This window comes from Lagenorhynchus albirostris, chromosome 18, assembly GCF_949774975.1.
Source record: "Lagenorhynchus albirostris chromosome 18, mLagAlb1.1, whole genome shotgun sequence".
NCBI lineage: Eukaryota > Metazoa > Chordata > Mammalia > Artiodactyla > Delphinidae > Lagenorhynchus > Lagenorhynchus albirostris.
Window position 1 is genome coordinate 75,468,593 of NC_083112.1, and position 25,956 is coordinate 75,494,548.

Sequence of the window (25,956 nt, forward strand, 5' to 3'; positions counted from 1 at the left end):
TTTTAATGACTTTAAACGACACTTATTTATTTTCAATTCCTCTAATCAATAAATACTACTGAGAACAAACACGACATCAGAGGTTGGCTAGGTGGTGCAGATACAGCAATGAACAAAAATAGACATGTATTGACAATAAAGACTAATTTATTTTCTCAGTGCTTGTATGAACGTGATGAGGATGTAAATGGTATGCATGAGCAATAACAAAGATAGCAAATTGAGTAATAGAAGGAAAAAACTCCTCTTCTTAACTTTCAGAAGCCTTCTGGATTTCTCTCTTTATTGGATGAAGAAAGTCAAATGATTTGGTCAATGGAACCAAGTCTTCCGAAAAAGCTACACAGTCTTCTAGAATCCTCAAACACAAATGCAGTTTACTCCCCCATGAAGGATGGGAACGGGAACCTCGCCCTCAAAGACCAAGGCACAGCTTTCACCGTTATGCACTACGCAGGACGGGTGAGTTCAGAGAACTGAGCAATTTATGGTACGCGCTAATGGGCCAAAGGTCTTAAGAACAAGCCTTAAAGGTTTTGCTATTTTAGAGTTTTGATCATTGAAACTGGGTGAACAACCCACAAAATGTTTCTTTCCTAAGCCTGATAAGGACTTACATTTCAGAACGTGGGTGATGAAGCACGCGGTATGATTCTTCTCATGATGTTTCCATATTTATAAGTTAATACGAGCAAAAGAGACCTGGATTTAATACAAGAGCTCTTCTGTGAAATTTGGGATATTTTCAAAATCGAAAGAAACATTGGACATCTGAGTTTACGTACCCTCAATATAGTTGTTAGTATTAAATTACTTTTCCTAAACCTAAGGAAGAAAGCAACTCTCCGATCTATCTCCATTGCCTAACCGGCTTTGTAAAACACGCTTCCTTCTTCAAATCCTTCAAGGACCGACTCTTATCTGTCTAAAACATGTCACAGTCCTGAGGCCAGCCTCCTATTGGGCTTCTCCGAGCTGGTCCCTGTCACTTCTTCCAAGGCTTACCTGCCTCAACTCTCCCTGCAAACCCCCTGTTCAGGTTCTTTTTTCCCATGCACTCCCTGTTTTCCTGCGGATCCCGCCCCCGACGCGTGACGCCTCTTCCCACTCAAGCTGGAAATATCCTCCCTGTCTTCTTCACGAGGTCAAATTTTATCCATCTTTTAATGCTCACATCCACATCCCACTTAATCTCCGATCCAGCTTCCATCTCTAGTTAATTCTTCCACTTTTGAATCTGTAGCCGCCAGACTTTCCTCCCTGTTTGGGATGTAGCACAAATACCATTATTAGGCGGTGAAATCCCTAGTCACTCTCTCAACTCTCAGTGTATTTCAGTTCCCTTCAGCCAGTGTTTACTGAGACTCTACTATATGCCAAACCTAGGGCACTAGAGAATCAAAGATGAATAAACCGTGTTTCTTGCCCTCAAACGTGTCACAGTCAAGTAAGGAAAAGGAAAGTTAACAAATACTTCCGCTATAATTTGCTCATAGTAATATTAGTCATGTTAACAAAATTCTCTGTTACCACAAAGAAGAAAGAATTTATTTGGCTCCAAAAAAGAGTGTAGAAATGTTTTCAAGAGGAGGTAAAATGTGACCTTGGCCTTTAAGGGGATACTGAGCTGCCTGAGACTGCGAGGCAGGAACACCCCAGTAAAGACAAGGGCTTGTGAAAATGAATGGACCGTGCGTCTATCTGGATTCGGTTGCAAAGGACAGAATCCCGTGTAGCTGTTCAAGCAGAAAATCACTGTTGGGGGGACTCTAAGTTGAACTTGCAGAAATGACCTTAAAACCACCCCACAGGACAGGGCTCCCTCGGTAGTTAGGGCCACGTCTTTGATCAGGAAGACTGCAGCCTGATTGAGAAACTGCTGCTACAGGTACTGACTCCCAGTAACTGCTGTCACCTAAACCAGTAAGAGGCCCATTCCCCGGCACTCAACAAGGAAGAGTCAGTGGCTGAGCCTGGAGCCGTCAGTGCTGGAGAAAACCAACATCTCCTGGACGTGCTCACCAGGTAAAACACAGACACAGCAGAAATGCAGCCTCCGCCACTTCAACTTTCTAAATCTCAGGCAGTAGTTCAGACAAGTGGAAGCTGCAGAACGAGCGAACCCTAGCTGCAAGGGAGTCTGGGAGAAGTAATATTCGCACCTTCCAACATCTGCAGGACAGGAAGTGACCAGGCTAAACCTAACACTCCGCCATTTCCAACCACGTCGTAGTTGGGAAATGGTACCAGACGTTTGGTCAAGTGTATGGAGGTGGGTAGGAGAAAAGTCTAGGAAGGTTGTTTGTGGTGAAATCATGAATAAATATGCATGTACACCTCAGGACTTTGTCCTCTTGACAGTGTTAACTTATCGGATGTTTTTAGACAGGGTGGGGGATGAAGTGAGAAAACCAGAGGACATGATGTAGGTAGGTTGGGAAGAAAGGAAGGGGGATAATGGAAACACTCCAACAAGGACTGTGTTTGAGCCAGAGTGGCAGGACAGAGTGGTGGCATTCCCAGGGAAGAGTGAGTGACTGAATGTGTGGAGCCAGGGAGGGGACACAGCTGGAGATGACCCCGAGGGCCGCACCCTGTTGACTGATGGAGGTTATTTTAGGCCAACCAAGAAGGGAAATCCTGGAGAAGGAGGCTGTTTGGAAGGAAAGATATTCCACTTCAGATGTTTGGAATTTGAGGTCTTTAATGGAAATTCCCATGAGATGCTGAAAATACTTGACACTGGGAGGCTGGCTGTTTCTAGAAACCTAGTCATAGTTTGGGAAATGTGTATAATTGCACGTGGAGAAGAGGGAGAAAGATGTTAGTAGGAAAGAAAAGTATCACAGAAACGAAGAGAAAAGAGACGTCTGGGTCAGCAGGAAGTGAGCCTTGACAGGACACTTAGGCCAAGGAACAGCTTTGTGAGAAGTTCTGGTGGGACGGTGCCGTGTGAGGGCTTAGTGGATGTGGGCGGAAGTCAGTGGATGGTTTTATATAATATATAGATATTCTCAGAAATTATCAGCTATCCTTTAGAGTTGAGAGATTTAGCCTTTACATTTTTTTTATAACAGTAGCAATCTTTTAGTCCTATGTGCAGATTTTTTAATCTATATTTTCTTTATATTAAGAATTTACTAAAGAATATAGAAACAAAGATACTTGCATAATAAAATAACATGTTATGTTACTTTTCAATTCAAATGTTAGAATACTTTTCAATTCAAAAGCTTTTGTGTCAGAATTCTTTTTATTGAGGTACAGTTAGTTTACAATGTTGTGTTAGTTTCAAGTGTACAGCAAAGTGATTCAGTTACACATAAATATATATATATATATTTTTCAGAATTATAGGTTATTCTAAGATATTGAGTGTAGTTATTCTAAGATATTGAGTATAGTTCCTGGTGCTGTACAGTAGGTCCTTGTTGTTTATTTTATATATAGTGGTGTGAATCTGCTAATCCCAATCTCCTAATTTATCCCCCGCCCCTTTCCTCTTTGGTAACCATAAGTTTGTTTTCTATGTCCGTGAGTCTATTTCTGTTTTGTAAATAAGTTCATTTGTATCATTTTTTCAGATTCCACATATGTGATGTCATGTGATATTTGTCTTTCTCTGTCTGACATACTTCACTTAGTCTGATAATCTCTAGGTCCATCCATGTTGCTGCAAATGGCATTATTTCATCCTTTCTTGTTGCTGAGTGATATTCCATTGTGTATATGTACCGTATCTTCTTTAGCCATTCATCTCTTGATGGACATTTTATTGTGCAAGTATCTCCGTTTCTATATTCTTTGATGATCCCCAGTGCCTGGGAGAGTATCTGGCAACAATACATACTTGATGAATAAATGAATTATTTGATACTTAAAAAATAATTTATTGAATTCATAGGATTTAGTTGAAAAATTACAATAAGGTGTAACTAATGATTTTGGAAAATTATTTTTCTGTAAGTTTCGTGGAAGCTATCTTCAGTCGGTATATACCTGACCCGCTCTGTAAGTCTGTTCGTCTTGTATCTTGAAGATACACTAGATGTTCAATAAGTGAAAATTGCATTAAACTGAATGGTAGCAAGCTTTGGAATAAAATTTTGCTGACTAATTATTGGATGTTTGCATTCAAAAAGTATTCTACAAGCACCTAGTAAAATGTCAATGGTTTTAAGAAAATCTGGGGAAAAACAATGGAGAGTTTGAGTGAATGGAATCATTTCACTGAGTTCTGATAGCCATGAAGCAAAGCAGAGAAAGCCAGCTGATTAGTTGCCACGTAGCTAAAGCCCTGTGGAATCACGACATTTCCTGTAAGAGCACCTTTATCTTTTAAAGCAGGATTTTCCATAATTGGAGTCAATTTTGCGGTTTTATAAAAGTCTTTCATTTCGCTGAGATGTACTGAAGAGTCTTAGCCCCAGGACTCCCTGAGGACTCATTCACATGGTAAAGTCTAGATCCTATGTAATTTGTGGCAATATGTCAAGCCATATGCCATTCTAATCATCAGATGTAACTTTGTATACTTAAATTTTGAGCTATTGCATTTTCAAGGAAAGCAGCACTTTCTGCATTTTATAAATCAGGAGATGTAGCAAAGAGCTCATTGGCTTAAAGTCACCAGGCAGGGTCTAGTTTGGACAGTAGGATGAGCAATCCTGAATAGCTCTTTGATGATAAAGTTGATACCAGAGGAGACCTCAATGGCTTTGGGGTTCGTGGGTTTGTTAGTAGTCTCCTCTTGTCCGGATGGATGTGCTAGAGAGTTCTTATCATCACTTGCCCCTCCATGCCTGGTTTACCTAGTTCTGTTAGTAAAAACATGCCGTATCTCACAGGAAGAACAATCATTACTGCTGGTGATGATATTGACATCCAGCCTCCTGCCCCCAGAGACCCACACACCTGACTGTTCTGCTCTGACTGCGAGACCCTGCCATGTTTCTGAATCTCATTTGGGGCAGAGGCTCAGAAGTCCTTTTAGAAATGTTTAAGCAACATTATTTAAATTATAGCTGACGATCTTCCCTAAACACATTTGAATTTTTCATTACTCATAGGAGCGTGGTGTATTTTCCAATCTCCATTACAGAAATATTTTAAAGTAAATGGGATGAGGCTGTGCATGAAATATTAACAGGGTCTCACTAATGAGCATGAATTTGAATTAAAGAAGCTGTGAGTTGTGTGTTTTTTATCGTTGTTATTTGTTTTAGCAAATTTTAAACCTTATATGGGGTTACCTGTTTTAGGAATTGCTCTTAAACTTCTTTTAGTGATTTAAATGATGGATAAGCATTAAATCCAGAAGTGTGTCTGATTTTATTGGCTTTTAAAATTAAGAATCTTGAAGGAAAGAAGAATTAGGATTTGGCAAAAGACGTTGGTTCTTAGGAAAGTTGAATTTCCATGAAGGTGATTCCTAAACTCTAATAGGAAATAGTATTTTGAAGTTCCTACATTTTTTTTTTTTTCCTGCGGTACGCGGGCCTCTCACTGTTGTGGCCTCTCCCGTCGCGGAGCACAGGCTCCAGACGCGCAGGCTCAGCGGCCATGGCTCATGGGCCCAGCCGCTCCGCGGCATGTGGGATCCTCCCGGACCGCGGCACGAACCCGCGTCCCCTGCATCGGCAGGCGGACTCTCAACCACTGCGCCACCAGGGAAGCCCTGAAGTTCCTACATTTTAACACGAGAAAAGGAAATCGATTAAGAGATAGTAAAGCAATCTGAAGTAATAAAAGTTAAATTCGTGAAAACAGAGGTCAAGATTAATAGCTCTAAAATATATGACACACATTTGACCTTCTTTGGTGTCTGCTCATAAGGTCTTTGTCTGAACGTTGTTTATTATGATCATTTCTTTTTTGGCATGAAGTGATTCTTTGGGGATCTCAGATAAGTGTCCCATTGTATGACTGGCCTTGATGATTTATACAAATCATCCTGGTGGTGTTGCTCTTACCTAAGGTGATGTGCCTGGGTTTTAGCCTCCTTCTGTTTCCAAACCCATAAGTATCGTCGTGGATGGAACGGTGCCTGCCCCACACAAAAGACAGGTCCTCGGGCTCATGCCTAGAACCTACGACTGGGATCTTATTTGGGAAAAGGCCTTTTGCATATGTAATTAAGTCAAGGATCTTGAGACAAGAAGGTCTTCCTGGATTATCTGTTGAGCGCTAAGCCCAGTGACAAGTATCCTTATAAGAGCAGGGCCGAGGGAGATTTGAGAGAGAAAAGCAAGTGGAGACCAGAGTGGTGCTGCCACAGGCCAGCAGAAGCTTGGCGAAGCAGGCAAGGAGGGCAGGGATGCCAGGTTCCAGAGTGGGTGCTGGTTATAGCAGCCCCAGGAAGCCAATGCACGTGTTCATTGGGTCAATGTTTACAGATTAGAACAGCAGTGAGGAGTTTTAACTCGTAGCATTGTAGGTTTTTTTTTCTTTTAACACATTTGATCCATTTGAAAATGACTCCTGCATTTCTCCATCTCTATTTTTGCTCACATGGTGTCCTCACCCGTAATGCCCCTTTCCTCTTTCTTTCCAAATCGTACCCATCTTCCCAAGGCCAAGTTCTTGTCCTGATCCGCATTTCCCTGCTCTGTCTCTTCCCTCATCCATAAGCACACCTGATGCTTACCTAGCAGTGTTCAATTTGCAGAGCGCCTGGGTAACATTTTCACCACAACCGTCTTTGTAAATATTACTGTGTCAGTTTTCCAGTGAAGTAAGCCTTGGTGGAGTTTAGTGGTTCACCAAATATTATACAGTTACGTGTGAGTCTCCTGGGGGCATCATTACGAAGTCCCCCATCCAGCATGGCTTAAAACCGTGCAAACGTATCCTCTCTCACAGTTCTGGCGGCCGGAGTCTAAAATCAGGTGTCCGCAGGTTGGGTCCCTCCGCAGGCTCTGAGAGAAATCTGTTCAAAGCCTCTCTTCCAGCTTCTGGGCTTGCCAGCAGTTGGTGTTCCTTGGTTTGTAGACACAGCACCAAGGTCTCTGCCTCTGTCTTCACGAGGTTTTCTCTCTGCATGTGTCTTTGTGTCCCTTTCTCTTCTTTAAGGACACCAGCCATTGGATTTAGGGTCCCCTCCCATCCAGTAGGACCTCGTCTTAACTAATTACCTCCACAAAGGTCTTATTTCCATAAAAGGGCACATTCTGTGGTTCTGGGTGGGCATGAATTTTGGGGTCACACCATTCAACCCACTGCAGACCAGTAGGTCACAATACAGTGTCTCAGCTTTCTCATCCCCCCACCCCCATATCTTTCTCTCGCCACCATGGTATGTGCTGAAATCTTAGTGTTTATTATCTCAGTCATGAAATCTGTGTTGTGTAACAGAGAAGACGCACTGGGGCACTTGGGGCTCCCTCGCTGTGACTTTGAGGGATACACTGACCCTCAGCTAGCATACTCATGGGGTTTGTAATTAAGGGGAATATACTTATGAACCTCGTAAACTTGTTCTGAAGGGTAAGTGGTGGGCAAGCAATCAGTGCAGGTACAACTGTTTGGAGACGTTGTGTCAAAGATGCGAATCCTATTTCCCCAACAACTGCTGAAGGTCTTTCCATGCAGGAATACCACCATATCTGGCAAAATTTTAAACTCATCAATCACAAGTATCGAAGTCCTGAAAATATTTCGGGAATCACCTAATCAACTGGCTGTATTGAGAATACTAGAGGCCCAACTGACTTTCTCAAATTGAGTCATTGGTAAATGTCCTTGATTAGTTAAGAAAGATATTTGTTAATTCTTGTATGTTGTAAATGTGCTCATGTTGCATAAATAAATGTTTTATAAATGTGTTAGAATATTTATTTTTATTTATCATGATGTTATTCATAGCGCTTTAGCAGATGATAAAGAATATGTAACCACCAAAGTTATAGTACGGTATTTTCTTGTACTTCCTATCACACTTGAAAGACTTCAGTGGAAGGTAAGTGCAGGAAATTGAGATTGTCTCGATCTATGGAAACTATAATATTAAAAGAAAAAATATTTAGATCAATGTTTCACCTTATGTAAATGTGACATTCTGTTTTTCACTGACTATACAGGTGGTTTTTGTGATGGGTAACGCTGCCTTGATTAAAGAGAATTTTTGTAAAAAATTATATTCTTTACCATTTAGCTTTATGACTAATAGTTTAATCAAGCATACAGGTGTGTGAAGTTTTACTGCAGATTTTTAAAGATCCTTTCAATATCATTTTCCTTAAGAAAATTGAAGTGCTCCCTGCAATTTACATACATATTCCAAGATGTAATTTACAACAGAAGGAAAATGTATAGCCCATTATATAATGTGCTCATGGGTGTGTCTTTACAGGGGTGGGGTTTGCTTGTATTCATCAAGGATCCTTTTCCATCCTCCTAAGTCACATCCTGGTGAGGTGGATGAAGTCCTAATCCCAGACTGTAGACCCTGATCATCATCATCATGTCACTGATTTCCACAGGCCTTTCCGGGAACCCAGTTACTAAAACATTGCTGATAGGAGTGATGTGTGGAAAAGACTGACTTCTGGCCAGTCTATAAAATACCTGAACTCTTTTTCCCTTCTCCTTGAAAAGGATCTCCCCCTATTGTGGAATAAATGCAGTTTGAAATATGTCGGTTGAGATTTACGGTGTTGCCCAGACGTCTGAGAAGCAGAGATCTCTATCTCCTTGAGGCTGCAGAACGTTCTAGGTGACAGAGGGATGAAAGCCGACCTCTCTGTCCTCAGATGTATTTACATAACGTGTATGTGGGTGAAACCTCAGTCCCTTCAATTTCCCTGTGTCACCTGCGTCAGGAATACCTTCTGTAGTTTGTCTCCTGGCCTTCATCTCCAGAGGTTGGTGGGGGACACAGTGTTCCCAAGAAGACTCTGAAATTGAACCTTTAAATCAGCGGGAAAAGGAGATGAACTCATCAGTAAGGAAGTTTCCATTTATTTCCCTCTTTCTTTTCTCCAGGCAGAATCCCCAGACATAACAATGAAACCTGTCTGGTCCAAGCCAAACTGATACTGTTAAAGGTTATTTGACAGAGATATTTTGACCCACACAAAGAGAGCTTAATTTACATCTGTATCTGTTCACCTCTTGGGCAAACTTTTAGAAGAATAAAAATTAACTCCCCCAGGCCCCTTGTGCTCCGTTTCTTCCATCAATTTCACCTTTGGCATAAATACATTTTTGTAGACTTAATAAATGTTTCCTTATCCAGAGTTTTATTAGGAAGAGAAAATGCAGGCTCTTATTTAGGGAATCTTACCGTTTTTTTTCAAAGATTTAACTGGTTCTTTTATCTTCATGGGTTGACAGACATTTATAAATAGGGAACTTTAGATTTCCTAGAATACTGATATCCTATTGTAAGTTGATTGGTATTTTTTCTCCTTAAAAGGAACCAATGAAGCATGTTCATAAATTTCAGTTGTGGTAATTTTAGTTCAATGCCCCTATCCAGAATCTAGATATCTAGATAAGGACTCTTAACAGGAATACTATGTGCTTCTAATAACTTTCTCTGTTGATTGGTACTTATCAACTTAAAGTGGATCAGAATGAGGGCAAGCAAAACTATTAGATGGAATCACTTAATGGAAAAGTAAAAAACAGAAGCCTCTGCTTATAAATATTGATGCAAGAGAGAGATCAATTTACCACCACGCATGAAATCCAGACATTTTTCAGCAGACCTCAGATAGAAAGCTGAAACCAGGCATGAAAAATTATCAGACCCATTTATGTTTACTGAAAACGATCTTATTTCTTTTGCTAAAATCCAATCTTTACACACATTCTAATGTGCTATAGTGAACTCAAGAGTCTATCTCAAAAGTTGCCCATTTTTATCAGCTGTGAATCCCACCTCTTTCCTAGCGATTATATTTTGCATCATGTAAATAGCATGGTGGAGAAGGGGGTTATGAATTTGACTGATGAGTGAATTTACTTCCGTTCTGTAAATATTGATGATTCCCAGGAGAGTATTTTATGTCTCTTTCTAGGAGTTTATATGCTCTCATGATTCAGTTTCGTAGATGACACGGCTCCCATGTCTCTCCAGTCTGTTTCTCTGTGGGCTTCACACCTACAGGTCTACTTTTTAGTATCTCTGCTTGAGTGGCGTCTTCACGTTAACAGATCCAGTGGCTAACTAAACTAAATTCCCAAACACTCTCTCAGCTGACTTCAAAAAAGTAAATAAAACTGATTTGCCGTATTTGTCCCACTTTTCAACTCATGGTAAAATCAGAAACCCAGTTAATTACCAAATGCGAGCTACTCTCTCCCCACCTACCCTTAGAATCCAAATAGCCCTCATTTGTATTCCAGCGCCCGAGGTCACATCACCTCCCCCTCTTGGGTCCCTTCAACAGTGTCCTAACACTAACTGATGGAAGAAATGCGAATTATGAATAAAGGGATGAATGAATCTCTTTACTTAAAGGCATATGAACTGCTTTTATTTCATTTATCTTCTTGTTTCCCTGGTGACACTGTCCAGAATTAAATGTGATTATTCTGATTCGACTTGTTAATAATAGTCCTGAAACAGTGGCGGTGACGCCTGCCTTCTTTGCCATATTTTTACCTCCCAGTTTACCTCCTTTGGTAGAAGAATAAACTCTGGTTTCTCTTTTAAAAATCAGATCTTCCAGATCGTTTTAACACTCTCGTTCTTCGTGTACCTGGTAGTTGAATATGCACAACTCGGGAGATGTAATCAGGATTCGATTTTTGTTTTGGGTTCACACCACTTTTTAAAATATATTCAGCTGGGACAACCCTTCCTTTTAACCAGAAAAAAACCCAGGCAGCTCCAGCGATATTTCTGGTCTCTTCTAAGTAATAGAAAGTCCTTTATTTGCTTTCATTGGTGCTCGCGGACTCAACTCAGAGACGAGGAGTTTCTGGTCCTGTGTAGTGATCAGAACCACGAACTTTAGCTGACCGTCCAGTCCCGTCAAGCCTGAGCCACACAGGAGACACTGTACCGTGGCCTGGAGCATCCTGTTTCTGTCTATTCTTGTGCTGGGTCCTCTCATTTCATCCCAATATGGCTTCATGCACACAGCTCCTTTCGGTATTTAGGGCTGATGCTGGCTTGGGTGCTTCCATGCGTCCCTGAGATGCTCCCCTGGGAGGGCTTTGAGGCCCTTCCCGTGCCCTTGGTGATGCTGTCCCCCCCTAACCCCCCAGCTGGCTGCTCTCCTGGGGCCCTGGTTTCTGACGCTTTCCACCGGACCCCACTCCTCTCAGCCTCACATATAGCCTCTTGGGCAGGATGTAACCCAACTTGGGATTGTGGACCAGATGAGGAAACTTCATCACACCCTTTGTAGTTCATCAAAAAACATAATATGTCCTGCTCTCCACTTTCTGGAGCTGACACACAGCGGCCCTTCCTCTTGCAGCAGGGCTGTGCCTTCCCTCACACGCACCCCATCCTTCTGCCCATTTCTGACTTTGTGCTACTTAGTGGGGGTCGATCACCCATTCCCAGTGTCTCCCTAAGTGCTGGGACATTGTCCAAGTGTGTGAGGGCGTTCCATGAAGTCTCCTCCCTCTTGGTTTAGGTGCTGGGGGAAGAAACTGTGTAAAAGTATTTATGGCCCTATTTGCCTGCTGTATAAAGCAATCACTGCTCTGCCCTCAAATTGGTGTGAGAGCAATAGGTCCATAGACCCATAGATAGACAGAGATGTCCAAGTCAAATACCGTCCTTAGAGAAATATGTACACACACACACACATATAAAGGCAATATCAATGCCGCCAGAAGCACACGTAAGCTGTCCATGCTGTAGTCTGGGATGTCCTGAAATGCCTCAGTTATCACTGAGGGTAGCTTCATTAGAGGAAGTTGAACTTTTAGCACTTAACCACATGGAAATACAGATTTCCACATCGGAACTACATTAATTAGGTGATACTATAATTAGCAATTCAGTTTGTCCTTTACATTTTGCCTTGCGAGGTAGAGTGTCCACTCTGGAAAAGGCTCTCATCCTAATGCAGTGTTTTATATGTTACTATGGGTAACGTCTCAGCCCAGTAGGAGAAGGAAGGACAAAGAAGACGCAGGAAGTCTAGGTAGCGAATCCCTAAGTGATGCCACAGAAGGCTCTCCTAAGAATTCTCCACCCTTGTTTTCCCACTCAGGTGGTTTCCTGTTGGCCTCCTGATTCTGGCCTGAATGGAGAGTTGGTTGTGACATTTACGTTTCTAGCCTACGGTGACATGCTCTATTTGTTTCCATTTCTTTTTCTCTAACCTGTGAGGCCTCGCTGCAGGTACGCTGAGACCCCCCCGCTCGCTGCACGTGGTTCATTTCACGGGCTGCGATGCCATCTCCTTGCACCCTCAGTCTTCTCGGAACGAGTAGTTTTTATCGCTCTGTCTGCATCCATCCTTCCGCCCTTCTAGGACTGCCTTGCTCTCCTGGCTTTCCGTCCTACCTTCAAGAGCTTCGTTATCTCTCGTCAGGTGTTCTGAACAGTGATGAACACGGTATCTCTCCTTGTCCTTTTGAGCTGCAGAGCAGGTAGAAGCAGCTGAGCTGTCAGCACCAAGACAGGAATAGACAGAGCGAGAAATTGGGGCTGGTGGAGGTCAGCCGGGGTCTAGCCTGAAAAAGAAACTGCTCCACATTTTCAGGCAGAAGAAAAGGAGTACAGGGATTCGGTTCCCCAGGAAAAGTTGAGACAGATGGGAGACGATGAGGTGACCCAGAGACGTGTGAAGCGGCTGCCTCCTCTGAGGCTGGAGATAGGAAGGGAGGAGACTGTTTTACGGGGAGTGGAGCTGAGGGCAGCTGGTGGGAGCATGGCAGACTAGCACACCTTCCTTGACCTCGCATGGCCCTCCGCCAGCGCCTGGAGCGGGGCTGATGAGACCACAGACGTTAGGATGTTAGGCCCCAGCTCGGGCAGGCCCCATGCTTTGCTTATCCATGTGGAGTAAGCCAACTGCTCTCGCTTTAATTCAGGGGATTCAAATCAGAGATGGCGGATGGAGCCGTTTCCCGGAGCGCGCTCGCTCCTGCGCTTCAGTTTCCTTGGAGACGAGCCAAACCTGAGCCTGACAGCCTCCAGTTGGGAAGACAACGCATGTGCTCTGGCCTTTCGTAACTTTTCTTTGTGGACCCGGGAGACTAAGTATCTTGATGGACTGTGATTCACACCCATGACGAAAGTTTTATAACCCCTGTTTTTATATACAGCGAACGTAATTTTTCTTTTAATTGTATGTATTGCAGTGCCGGAGCGTTACAGCAAGCACATCCAAAAAGGGAGCGCGTGGCCGCGGTCCCTAGCTTACACCCTTCTCACTGGGCATCCTCACCAAAGCGTTTAGATGCGTGTGCTAACTGCTGAAACGTGAGGAAAATGCTCAATTTCCTTTGGAGCCATTTTATTGAACAGAATCATTCCAAAGGAAATCTTTGACTACATGACAATTCCCTTTAAGATTTGTATGGACCTGTATGCATGTAAATTTCTCTGTTACATGCATGAGGGTTGCTGTCTCTTATAGCATGAATCCTTAAGAGGAAAAAAAAATAACACCTGAGTTTCAGTTATGTAAAGACGGAGGGGGAAAAAGAGCCTTTATCCTGGCCTCTATCTTTTGTGCTTTCAAGTTTTTTCTCCTTTCATCCCCCAAACAATAAACCAGCAGGAAAAGGAGGGGTGGGGCTGAGAACAGAGGAGCTGTCTTGAGTGACCTAGAAAGGCCCATGCCTGAAACCTGCTCCTGCCATTCCAGCAATGCCCGCTACGTCCCTCCCGAGTGGCACAGCTGAGACAGGACAGGCCTGATCTGTCGCCCTGGCATCACAGACTCACAGAGCTAGGGTGATTCCTAGGGTACATTGAGTTTTTCTCCTTGCTGTTTTCCCATTCATACAGATTCCTCTGTCCATTTAACTAGGCCGAGGCTCACTGCCCTTTGAATCACCAGGAGCCCAATGGGGTGGCAGTAGAGAGGCACGTCAACACCTTCCACCTGCTCACCCTGTAGCCAGGGAAGTGCGCCTGGAGGCCCAGTGGAGACCCAGAACTCCTGCCCACCCAGCGGCAATGAGAATCCCCTCTTCTTTTGTGTCAGAGGAGGTTGAGCGGGGACCCCGAATTCTCCACTTGACAGTAATGAGTCTGTGCCTGTCTTCCCCTGCTGAGTCAACTAACCAGAAGGTTAAGTGGGAAACTTCAACGTCCTCTTCTCAATTGATAGAACAGCTTTGTGGGAAATCAGAAAGGATGTAGAAGAACTCAACACCATCAACCAATGGGATCTGCTCACTTATAGATGTGTAAACCAAGAGAAGCAGAATTCTCATTCTTTTCAAGTCCATGCTTCAAGAAAGACTATATTCTGGGCCATAAACCAAACCTAAAATTCCAAAGGATTGAAATTATACAGACTGGGACTTTCCTATCACAATGGACTCAAACTAAAAATCAAGAAGAGAAAAATAACAGGAAAATCTCCAAATACCTGGAAACTAAAAAATGCCCTTCTAAATAATCCATAAATCAAAAATGAAGTTTCAAGGGAATTCAAAAATATGTTGAACTGAATGAAAATGAAAATACAACATATCAAACTTTTGAGACAGGCCTAAAACAGTGCCAAGAGGAAAATTTATAGCACCACATACACATATTAGAAAAGAGGAAAGTCTCAAGTCAGTAATCTAAGCTTCCACCTCAACAACCTAGGAGAAGGAAAGTAAAATAAACCCAGAACAAGCAAACAGAAGGAAATCCAAGAGCAAACCGAGAGCAAAATGCGTGGAATTTTTTTAAAAATAGAGAAAATCAATGAAACAAAGAGTTGGTTCTCTTAAAATAACCATAAAAATGACAAACCTCTAGTAAGGAATGACAAGGAAAAAAGAGAAAAGACTCAAATTGCTAATACCAGGAATAAAACAGGAAATATGAATACAGACCCTGCAGTCAACAAAAAGATCAAAAGGGAATAAATACTACAAACAACCATCACATATAAATTTGATGACTTAGATGAACTGGACCAGTTCCTCACAAAACACAAATGACCTCAATTCACCACATATGAAATGAGTCCTGAGTCTTCCCTGCGCTGATGTCAATATCCTGCTGGTGATGGTTTTGTCCGATGTTATCACTGGCGGGAATGGGGTAAAGGGTCCACCGGCTCTATCGCTGTTATTTCTTACAACAGTGAATCTACAATTATCTCAAAATTAAAAGTTTAAGAAGCATTTAAAGGTGATGGGAGCAGGTTATCTATGGACATAATAAATGGGCATGAGTGGATATCATTTATTTAGATTTTCTAGTTGCCTTTGACAAGGCCAATACCAAACTTTATTGGATCGAGGAAATCATCATGATTAAAAGACCAAGTCTGGAAACAGATTGTATTTTACCCTTAAAAAGAAAAACTAAACCCATCTCAGATGTATGTGCACACATATGTGTGTTGTGTGCATGTATTTCTCAGCTCATCCCCTGAAAAGTCCTAGAAACACCGACTAGCTTGATAATACTATGCTATTGTGCACCTCTAGGTCTCTAATTACAATTTTCCTGTAAAATATGAAAGGGCTCCTTGAGGAAATACTTGATTCCAGATTTGGGACCAGGAAAAAAAAACATGATATGGAACCATGTGTTAGCATTCCACTAATGCCAAGTTTATGTAACACAGAGTCGTTAGCATTATTGTATTAATTATGATAAAATAAGCTGTCTTGGGGGGTAATGTCTAATACTTCTGTTGAGCTGTCAACTCAAATCCTGTCAGTACTATAATCATCCCTGTCTTAGGAATAGGCTCAGAAGCTCTTAAGCTTGGAATGCCTTTGCAGAATATTAATTTAACACATAAAGAAAGACTCAAAGAGCTAAAGCAGTTTTCCCATTGTCACAAAATAATTAAGCTCACCTGCTTCAAGACTTATTAATTTTATATGAAGTAAAAACTTTTGCCCAACTCCATGCTTCCTACAAGCACCAAACTGCCCTTCTTTAGTGTTTGCACTTGTATGGATTTCGTTAAGTACCTTTTCCACGTAACTTCTCTAGCTGGTGTCTCCAACTGGGAGGTTTTGAACTTTAGTTTTAATGGGAGACCTTTAGCTTTTTGTCTAACTCTCCAAGTACAACCAGGACGCCATTCATGAGGACTTCCCAGAGCACATGATCTTGTGATAATGAAAGACTCATCAACATAATCTTAAATAAAAAGGGGAAGCTCGATGTTATGCTATATGTGGTCACAATATAACGAAACCTTTTTGTTCATTTCACCAAACATTAAATGAATCTTCCCAGTGGACAGAGCATTTTGCTTGTTGCTGCAGAGACAGAGCTGAGCAAATCCATAGTCACTCCCTCAAGGTACAGCAGGAAGGCCCATCACAAAGCAAGGCACGACAGGAGCAAAGACAGGCAAGGAATGTATTTAGAAAAAATCAGGTAGTCCAACTGTGTGTGTGTGTGTGTGTGTTTACTTCAGAATCATCCGATGCCCGTGAAAAGAAGAGGCTAGAATTATAGATTGGAACCATACAGAGGAGGACCCTACACTGCAGGCTCAGCTCTGGGACATTAAATAACCTGCCAAAGTCCATATAGATGCAGAGCAGCTTAGCTGGGTGTCTGTGGTCTCTGGGCACTGCTGTCTCTAATACAGGAAGGCGTGTAGAAGCCAAACTCCAGGTTAAGGTTTCTCAACCCCACTCCCAAGGTCATTGGGGGCCAGATACTTCTTCACTGTGGAGCTGTCCAGGGCACTGTAGGACGCTTGTAGCATCCCTGTCCTTCCAGCCCTTCAGCTGTGACAAACGCAGAAGACTCCAGGCACTGAAAGTGTCACCATCATCCCTGGTTGAGAACCACTGCTCTAGATGATGTAAAAATTGTTTATATTCAACCATGTGTAATATGTAACATGATACATAGCTTACATTTTAATATTGGCAAGCCATGTTCTGGCCCAGGGGCAAACTGGATAATTAGGTAATGATTGAGAAGTATCTTAAAGTTGTTTAGTTGTTTGCCTCTTAGCTCAAGCAGTCTTCTGATCCAAATTCATGTTGGAAAATCTGGGAATCTGCAGGGTATCTTGGGATTTCTGTGCCGTTTAGGCTCTTGTGACAGCAAAGAATAAAATACCAGCAAGGCTTTATTGTAAGGATGACACAGTTAGGCATTGGAACTTGAAAACCCGCTAGGAACCAAGACTCACTGGGGGTCATCTGGCCTTTTTCTAGCTTCCTCTCACTGGCCACTCAGCCTCTTTCTCATGGATTCTTTCTGTCTAGTTCCATCTTGCTGCCAATGAGACAATCTCCTCTGGGCCATCCAGTTAAAATTCCCCAAGGAGTCGGGTGACTGTCACCTTCACTGGTCTAACCACCCACACTCCCTCACGGTGATGCAGGACAAAGAGACATCACTGACCAGCTGCCCTCCTTGGGGTCAGTCCTGGTCCACCCGGTGTAAAGGACAGCCTGTGACACCCAGCCGTGGCGAAGCAGCAGCAGCTGTTGAACCCGATGAGCCTTGTGGCTGATCTGACCCTCTGGACCCCACTTGGGAGCTCACACTTAGCTGAGGCTGAGAGAGACAATAAAACCACGTCTCTCTTCAAAAATCAAGTCTCCCAGGCCAGGTGGGAATACCAGCAAAACCAGACAATAAAGTCATTTAAATATGTTCGTAAGTAAACTGTGACAGAAAAAAAACCTGTTCTTTGAATAATCCAGAATTAATTGTTTCCTGAGTTTTCTTTGTTTTAAGGACTTCAGATTTTATTCACTGCTTAAATGCTCCAAAGGAACGCTTTTTTTTTTTACTGAAGTGTAGTTAATTTACAATGTTGTGTTAGTTTCAAGTGTACAGCAAAGTGATTCAGTTACGCATACATGCATATATATGTACATATCTGTTCAATATCTACTCTTTTTCAGATTCTTTTCCATTATAGGTTATTACAAGATATTGAGTATAGTTTTCTGTGCTCTACAGTAGGTCCTTGTTGTTTAGTATTTTCTATATAGTAGTGTGTATCTGTTAATCCCAAACTCCTGATTTATCTCTCCCCCCCCACCCCGCTATCCACTTTGGTGACCATAAGTTTGTTTTCTACATCTGTGAGTCTATTTCTTTTGTAAATAAGTTCATTTGCTATCATTTTTTTAGATTCCACATATAAGTGACATCATACAATATTTGTCTTTCTCTGACTTACTTCACTCAATATGAGAATCTCTAGGTCCATCCATGTTGCTGCACATGGCACTATTTAATTCGTTTTTATGGCTGAGTAGTATTCCACTGTATATATATACCACATCGTTTTTATCCATTCACCTGTCAGTGGACATTCAGGTTGCTTCCATAGCTTGACTCTTGTAAATAGTGCTGCTGTGAGCATTGCATGTATCTTTTGGAATTAGAGTTTTCTCTGGATATATGCCCAGGAGTGGGATTGCAGGATCATACAGTAGCTCTATTTTAAGTTTTTTAATAGAGACAGTGCTCCGTTTCTCAAACTGACGCCTCATTTCCTTCCCTCCCAAGGTGTCATGAAGTCTTCCTACTTGGTTTAGAGAGTTTTCGGAGCAGGTGAGGGTTTTTCAGAATAAACAGGCTATGGTGGCTGTGAGTCAGCACCCCTTTCTCCTAAACTCGCGATTGGAGGAGGGCCCCGGCAATCAGAGCCTGGGAATGGGAGCTTTGAACTTGCCTGTAGCGAGAACTCTAAGACCTGAAGACACTGCTCTTATGAATAATTTAAAACTGCCGCTGAGTCAAGTTATCTTTAAAGGAAATTACTTTCGTGGTCATGTTTAACCATTAGTAATTATACCACTTTCTTTTATTATAGGTAATGTATGAAATTGTTGGAGCAATTGAAAAAAATAAAGACTCCCTTTCACAGAATCTTCTATTTGTAATGAAAAGTAAGTGTTCCCCGTACGGTTAAAATGCCACACATTCTTTATGTCTCTGTCTCTGAACATGGCCCTATAAAATATGCCACCAGCTAAGGATAATTGAACTATCTTTCGTGTTCTAATGCCCAGAATAATAAGGAATGGAGCTTGCCATGCTACACACTGGTTACAATTTAATTTAGAGTCTGGTAGAAACCATAATTTAACTAAGCTTTTAGCAGATAGAAATATAAAACACCTTCACCAGTTTGGCATGTGAATATAAAGAAGCTCTTGTGTGAAGACTGATGAAGATGCACATGGCTTCCCCACAGCAGGGTGAGTTTCATTACTTAAGATGACTCTGGAGCACATCTAAGGGTGGTATTTTATTCTTGTGTACTTTCAGCTATAAAAAACTAATGCTTACAAAGTAAAATGAGGGTACAAATTGATATATACATACACACATGCATATATGTATATATCCATATAAATTTATAGGTGACATCTACTTAGTGAACCTTAGTAGTTTATATACATATCTCTATACATATCTCTATAATTCTATACTATATGTAAAACGATGTACTGGGATTATATGTGGTATAATTATATATATCTCTGTATTTACATATAGAGCTATAAATTTACATATATGTATAGTTCTATCTCCTCTAGTAATTATTTTCTTAATAGAAGTTCTGCAGTGATTCACATTTTCTTAATAACCTCTTCAATGAATTAAAATGTATCATCTTTGTGCTTTAAGTTGCTCTAAGTGAGATGGGGCCATTTATCATTCCTGGGAAAAGAAGCATATCATAGCCTTTCATGAAATAGTTGGATGCCTTTGAGCTGGAAATAAGACATCCATATCACTTCCGGCTGGAGGAATATATTTACCTTAAATCAAATAGTAGAGTTGCAGTATATTGCTTTTCATGGGGAATGACTCTGCTTGCCTCTTAGAATGTATGGTTATTGAGTTCTCTTAAAGGCTGAGACTAATGATAAAAACATGGACTTGGAATAATACTGTGTAAAAAGAAAGAAGTAAGATAATTGATCTTCTTGATTATCACTGGAAATATCTTCCTTCTAGTTTTCAAATATTTGGACTTTCATTCATAACATACTTAAAATTGTATAACGTACATAAAATCCATGTATTTTATGAAGAACTAATATACAGCATGTTTTCAAAGTTGGCACTAGGCCTCCTTTTTTTTGTATTTCACGGTGACGGAATATGTATTTAGAAAGAAAACATGATGGCTTCAGTTACTGCAATTCTGCTTATCTTAACAGAGTCCCTATATCTTAAAGTCATTCTTTTGTGTATGCTTGCTAACAAGTGCCAAGAGAAAACAGGCGTATCTTATTTTATTCTAAATATTTTAGACTATACATACATCTGAGCAAGACGACAAAAATTGCAACGTGCCCTTATGTGTTCATATAAGAGGTGCAAAGCATTTTCTGCAGAGGGCTAGAGAGTAAATATTTCAGGCTTTGCGAGCCGTAAGTTCACTGTTGCAACTACTCAACTCTGCTATGATAATGAGGAAGCAACCGTAGACAATACAGATGGATGTGGCTGTATTTCAATAAAACTTTATTTACAAAAACTGTGGCCTGTGGATTTGGCCCACAGGCCACAGTTGCTTACTCGTTCTATCACACAAGCAAAGATGCATGGTTGTGATAGTATTTTATGAATCTATGGAATGTTTTGGCACTGCAAATAGTTATTAAAAGCAAGCGTAATTTATAGATAATAGTGGTAATTCCTGTCTCCAGGCACCTTGCTAAGTACTCTGCTTACAGCATCTGATTTAATTCTCATATTATCCAAAAGCTCCCAGGTGTGGAAGGAGGCAGGGTCTGTGGCAGGATCCCTACAAATCCAGCTGTGTCTGTGACACCCCTGACCAGTGCAGACAGGGAACTGGGTGGCACAGCTCACACAGACAGTGCCCTCGTTGATGCCCAAGATGGGAAATCAAGTCCACTTGACTCAGAAAGAAGCAGGTACAGTCCAGACTCTTAAGTCTACTTACGAGTAGAGGAGATTTTACTATTTATTGTCGGTGATGCTGTTGGCATTTGTGCAGACCTGTTCATAGACTGTGGGCAACCTCAGTTAGCTCAGCCCGTTTTACGGGCAGAAAGGCGCCCAGTGCATTGTGTCTAGAGCCCAGAGAGGGATGCTTCCCATTGCAACGTGTATACAGGGTGACATGAAGAAAAATGCCTGCAGCAAGTGACTCCTAGAAATAGGGAAGGGAGGCCAAAGCTGTCTCTTCGCTAGGGACTTCCTTCTCAGGCTCTAGGTGGCAACACGATGGCCGAATTTCTCTTTTTAATGTGCCGAGGAACCTGCTCTCACCTCCCACTGGCTCAGCTTATGGGCTGGGCTCTGCTGTTAGGGGTGAGGCCTGATGGCATCTCCATCGTAGGGGGATGCTACCCCTGCTTTACCTTCATGCAGCCTGGGTGTGTGATCCAGAGAAAGGACAGAAACAGGTGACTTACATGTTTCGGTTCATAGTTATGTCTAGTGTTTACAGACGTAGTAAAGCCTTTTTCCGCAGTTATGGGAGTACCAAGTTGCACTATTTATCTGTGGTCCCGTCCATCCACAGACTAGCTAGAAATTACAAATAATATTTTTAATTAAGTTACATAGGCCATGGTATTATATGTTTATTGTTTCACTGTTTTTAAATGATTTCAAACTTAAAGTCACAAAATTAGTACAAGGAACTCCCGTGTGCTCTTTTCCCAGATTGACTTTTTTCATTTCCTTTCTCCTTTTCTCTCTCACTCTCTCCTTCCTTCCATCTCCGTGTGTGCGTGCATGTGTATGTACGCACACTCTCTGAGCCACTGGAGAATGGCCAAAAGTGTCTTCGTGCCTAAATACTTTGCTCCCTATCCTAAGACCAAGGACATGATCGTAGATATCCTCAGTAAATTATCAGACGATTAAACATTGATATGATACCAATATCTAATTCAGAGTTTATGTAACACTTTACCAATTATCCCACTAATGTCTTTCATAATCATTTTTCTCCCAATTCAGGACCATTTGCTGAGTTTACTTGCCATTTCTTGTCAGTCTTCTTTAAGCTGGGACATTTCCTCAGCTTTCCTTTTTCTTCATGACATTAATATTTTAAGAAGTGGAAGCCCAGTTTGGTCATTATTTTGATACTAAAATTGCCCAAGACTTGGCCAGTGAGAACCCCTCCAAGCTAGTTCCTATGTCCTTTTGACAGGTTCTCATGTCTGTTGGGGTACTTTCTTACATTCCGGCTTTCCAAAGTGTTCTAGGATCTTCTACCTTGCCTCAGATCCAGAATTGGCCACTTATCCAAGAAGACTTGATTTATTTTAGAAGTGAATGGTGTTAAGAAACACTAAGAAATGGGGGCAGGGTGAGCTCATTGCTACTGGCGTGTCATTGCTTTTAGATCCTTTCAGAACTAGGAAATTTAAGATATAGGCATAGATTTTGCATAGATATGTGTGTGTGTATATATAGATATAGATATGGATAGATATATCGCAGTATATTATCGTGATACCTATAATGTCCAGCCAACTCCACAGGGCTCCTTTTTGCCTTCCTGTAATCTATAATTGTATCTCCCTTCTCTGACCCTCCTCCTAGCTCCCTATTTGTTTATTCATATAGCGACTTTTCACTCAAGGCACTGCTAATAAATACATTAGCTGGGCAAACAAAATAATCTGAGTGCAGAAATGGTGGAAACTAAACCACTTTGCTCCTGAACGCTGCCAGCTGTCCGATGAATGACTTATGCATGTTACATCACACTTTAATCTTGCGGGAATCCACAGAGTAGGTACTCGGGTGGTTATTTCACAGAAAAGGAAATTAAGGCTTAAAAACTGTCTACATACAGATAGAAGTAACCCAAGAAACATGCCTTCTAGATCCTTAACTGTCACAGACATGGTTTTCACTTTGCTATTCAAATGTGTCCATCCATTCATGAGCCCATTTCTCCCTGAGGTGTCAAGAAAGACATATGGACCCAGAATTACCAGAATTTTTATAACCTAACACCTAATATATCAACTTGCTTTCACCTTTCCAGCTTAACTGGATCAGAAAAAGAGGCACTTTTCCCCCTAACAGCTGAGACAGTTGAATGAGACAGGGGCTCCCCAATGTCTGCATTCCACTCGGAGAGAGGTTCTTCCTGGGGACGTGTGTCCCCGGCAGTTATTTTCCTGGAATGGAGAGCTGCTGACCAAGACCATTTCATGACTTGGTCAAGTGCACTGAGGCCCCTTAGGTCTGAGCAGGTCCGATCCGGTCTGGCTGTTAGGAGAGCAGTAAGAGCCACTCAGTTCTAGAGCAAGGGATTCAGGGCTCAGGTGGGGGACGGGAGAGCATGGGATCTGGCCCAAGGGCAAAAAAAGGTCAGAATTCATCAAACAGCGTGATGAGTAGTGGGGAAAATGAAAAAGAGGCAAAAGGAAAGGCAGACTCCTAAATTCCCTCCCCACTCAGAATGTTTTAGTGGTTAGAACGCTTGGATGACGTGTGAGCTTAACGCTTGCATGAATTACGATTTTAATGCCGCTTACAATCTTCATTTATTTATTTCCTAGCTAGTGAAAATGTCATGATCAATCATCTGTTCCAGTCGAAACTGTCACCAACAGGAGCCCTCGTACCTTCCTCTCCTTCTTTTAAATTCAGAGGACATAAATCTGCCTGGCTCAGTAAGAAAATGACAGCTTCTTCAATGATTGGAGAAAACAGGAATTATCCAGAACTTAGTAAGGTAGGAGTTTTTATGATTCGTGTCTGGTTGTTTTGAAGTTTGCTTATTAGCACATTTGCTTCTTCTTTTAAAGAAAAACAAGCACAATCCTCAATGCTCATGGAAATAAATTGATATTTTAATTGAAAAAATGAAAGGAAAGACTGCTTACCTAAAGTACAACCCGCTGAGAGAGGACAGTTATAAGAAAGTGCAGTGGAGTGAAAATTTGACAGCAAATAGAGTATCAGTCATTTTAGTTGTTGTCTGTGCAGCACCCTTTTTACATCTCATCCTGTGACTGTCTTTTTGATGAATGGGAGGTAACTTCAGGGACAGTAGGATTAAAGGGAATAAACTGAGCTACCTTATTCTGTTGATATTAATCACTTCAGAGGCTTCAGGTCTCTAAACAATAAATTGTAGTTTCTCATATAGACATAGTGTATTTTTCAGGTCCTAGAGTTCCGTAGATTTTTAATTTATTTCAGCATTATACTAATTTTTTATTGGGGTATAGTTGCTTTACCATGTTGTGTTAGTTTCTGGTGTACAACGAAGTGAATCAGCTGTATGTATACATAGATCCCCTCCCTTTTGGACCTCCCTCCCCACCATCCCACCCCTCTAGGTCACCACAGAGCACCGAGCTGAGCCCTGTGCTGTCCCGCAGGTCCCCACTAGCTATCTGTTTTACACATGGTGGTGTATTTATGTCAAACCTAATCTCCCAGTTCATCCCACCCCACCCCCGCTGCCCTGTGTCCACACGTCCATTCTCTACGTCTGCGTCTGTATTCCTGCCCCGCAAACAGTTTCATCTGTGCCATTTAACGGGTATTTGTCCCACACCAGCGTGGTTGTACTTACAACCTAAAGATTCTGACGATTTGTAAAATAGAACAAAAAATACAGTGAAGAGTTGTTTCAGACTGAAATGTTTTATGTTTATGAATTCAGTGCCCAGTCGTAGCCCAGTTTGTTTTGCTTGCCTTTATAAAAACTCTTAAAAAATGAGAAATATGGTTGGGAAGGTGTCCAGGACAATCAATCTTAGAAATTCAGTCACTGTAGCTTGCTGAACTGCATTTTAACTTACCAATTAAAATAAAAGCATAATTAAAGTCAACTGTATTATAGAAGAATGGCAGAAATGTGTGTAGCGTATTAGAAGTGTCTGTGTGTGTGTGTGTGTGTGTGTGTCCTCCTGAGTGTGTGTGTATATGTTTAGCCATTAGACCCTAGATTTAAGGGTCCTTCGATATGGTTGTTCCAGAACTGGACCATCACAGGAATTCAATCTCACTGCATATAAAATGGCATCTTTTACATAAAAAGGACAAAGTGTTCCCCTTGTAAAGCTCCATCTCTATTCCTGGTGGTTTCGCTGAAACTTCTGGCCTTTCCTTTCTCAGTCACCCTGGAAACCATGAGTAAGAAATCGCCACACACCTCCAAACTGTAATTTTTAACCTTAATTATTAAACATTACCAGGCATAGATGCCATTAGTCTTTTCCCTGAAGGACTGCAAAAGCGAGATAATTCACAGCAGTTCCTCCACCCGGAAAGGGAAATTGAGTGTTCCATTTCAAGGGATGAAGATTTATTTATTATGATTTTTCCTTAAGTGTTCCATTCCTCTCTTCCCTCCGAGGGTCCTCACCCCTGCACACCCATCCCTGTGACCAGCAGGGTAGCCATCTACCCACCCTTCAACTGAGCATCACGTTCGGCTTTGTGTTTGTAGAAAACAAGTTGATCTTAGACCAATCGCTTCGTTTTCCATTCCCTTGTCAGTTACAATTGATCTTTTCAGCTTGACAGTTCATCTCAACGGAAGGAAGTGAGCTATTGCCATGATAGCAATAGCACCATATTGACAAGGATGTTTCATCAAATTTTTTGTTCTATCGAGACCTTTTATTTTAAGATAAATGATTTTGGATCGATAGATCTGTTGGTCTCAGTCTGTGTGATTTCGTGAAATGTAATAGTATATTAGTGGCTGAGGTTTCTTTTAACCCCTGGTGGGATTTAATTAATTACTTTCTGCCTTTCGTTCTTTACCCACTGGCTTCATTTTCACTGACTTCTTTTATCTGCATTATTATTTAATCTTTGCTACGTTTGAATTATTTTCTTTTAAGAGCTATATGTAACTACTTATCGAAGAAAGTCTACTGTCATTTTTCACA

At 41.5% G+C, this 25,956-nt stretch overlaps 1 protein-coding gene across 1 annotated transcript in view; it reads left to right on the plus strand.

The window, feature by feature from the left end:
* Positions 1-25,956, plus strand: part of MYO16 (myosin XVI) — a 427,643-nt gene that overhangs the window by 274,596 nt on the left and 127,091 nt on the right. The window contains exons 23-25 of the mRNA XM_060128880.1: positions 262-462; positions 18,903-18,978; positions 23,605-23,780. Of these exons, the coding sequence (XP_059984863.1) occupies positions 262-462; positions 18,903-18,978; positions 23,605-23,780 (453 nt within the window). The remainder of the gene's footprint in view (positions 1-261; positions 463-18,902; positions 18,979-23,604; positions 23,781-25,956) is intronic.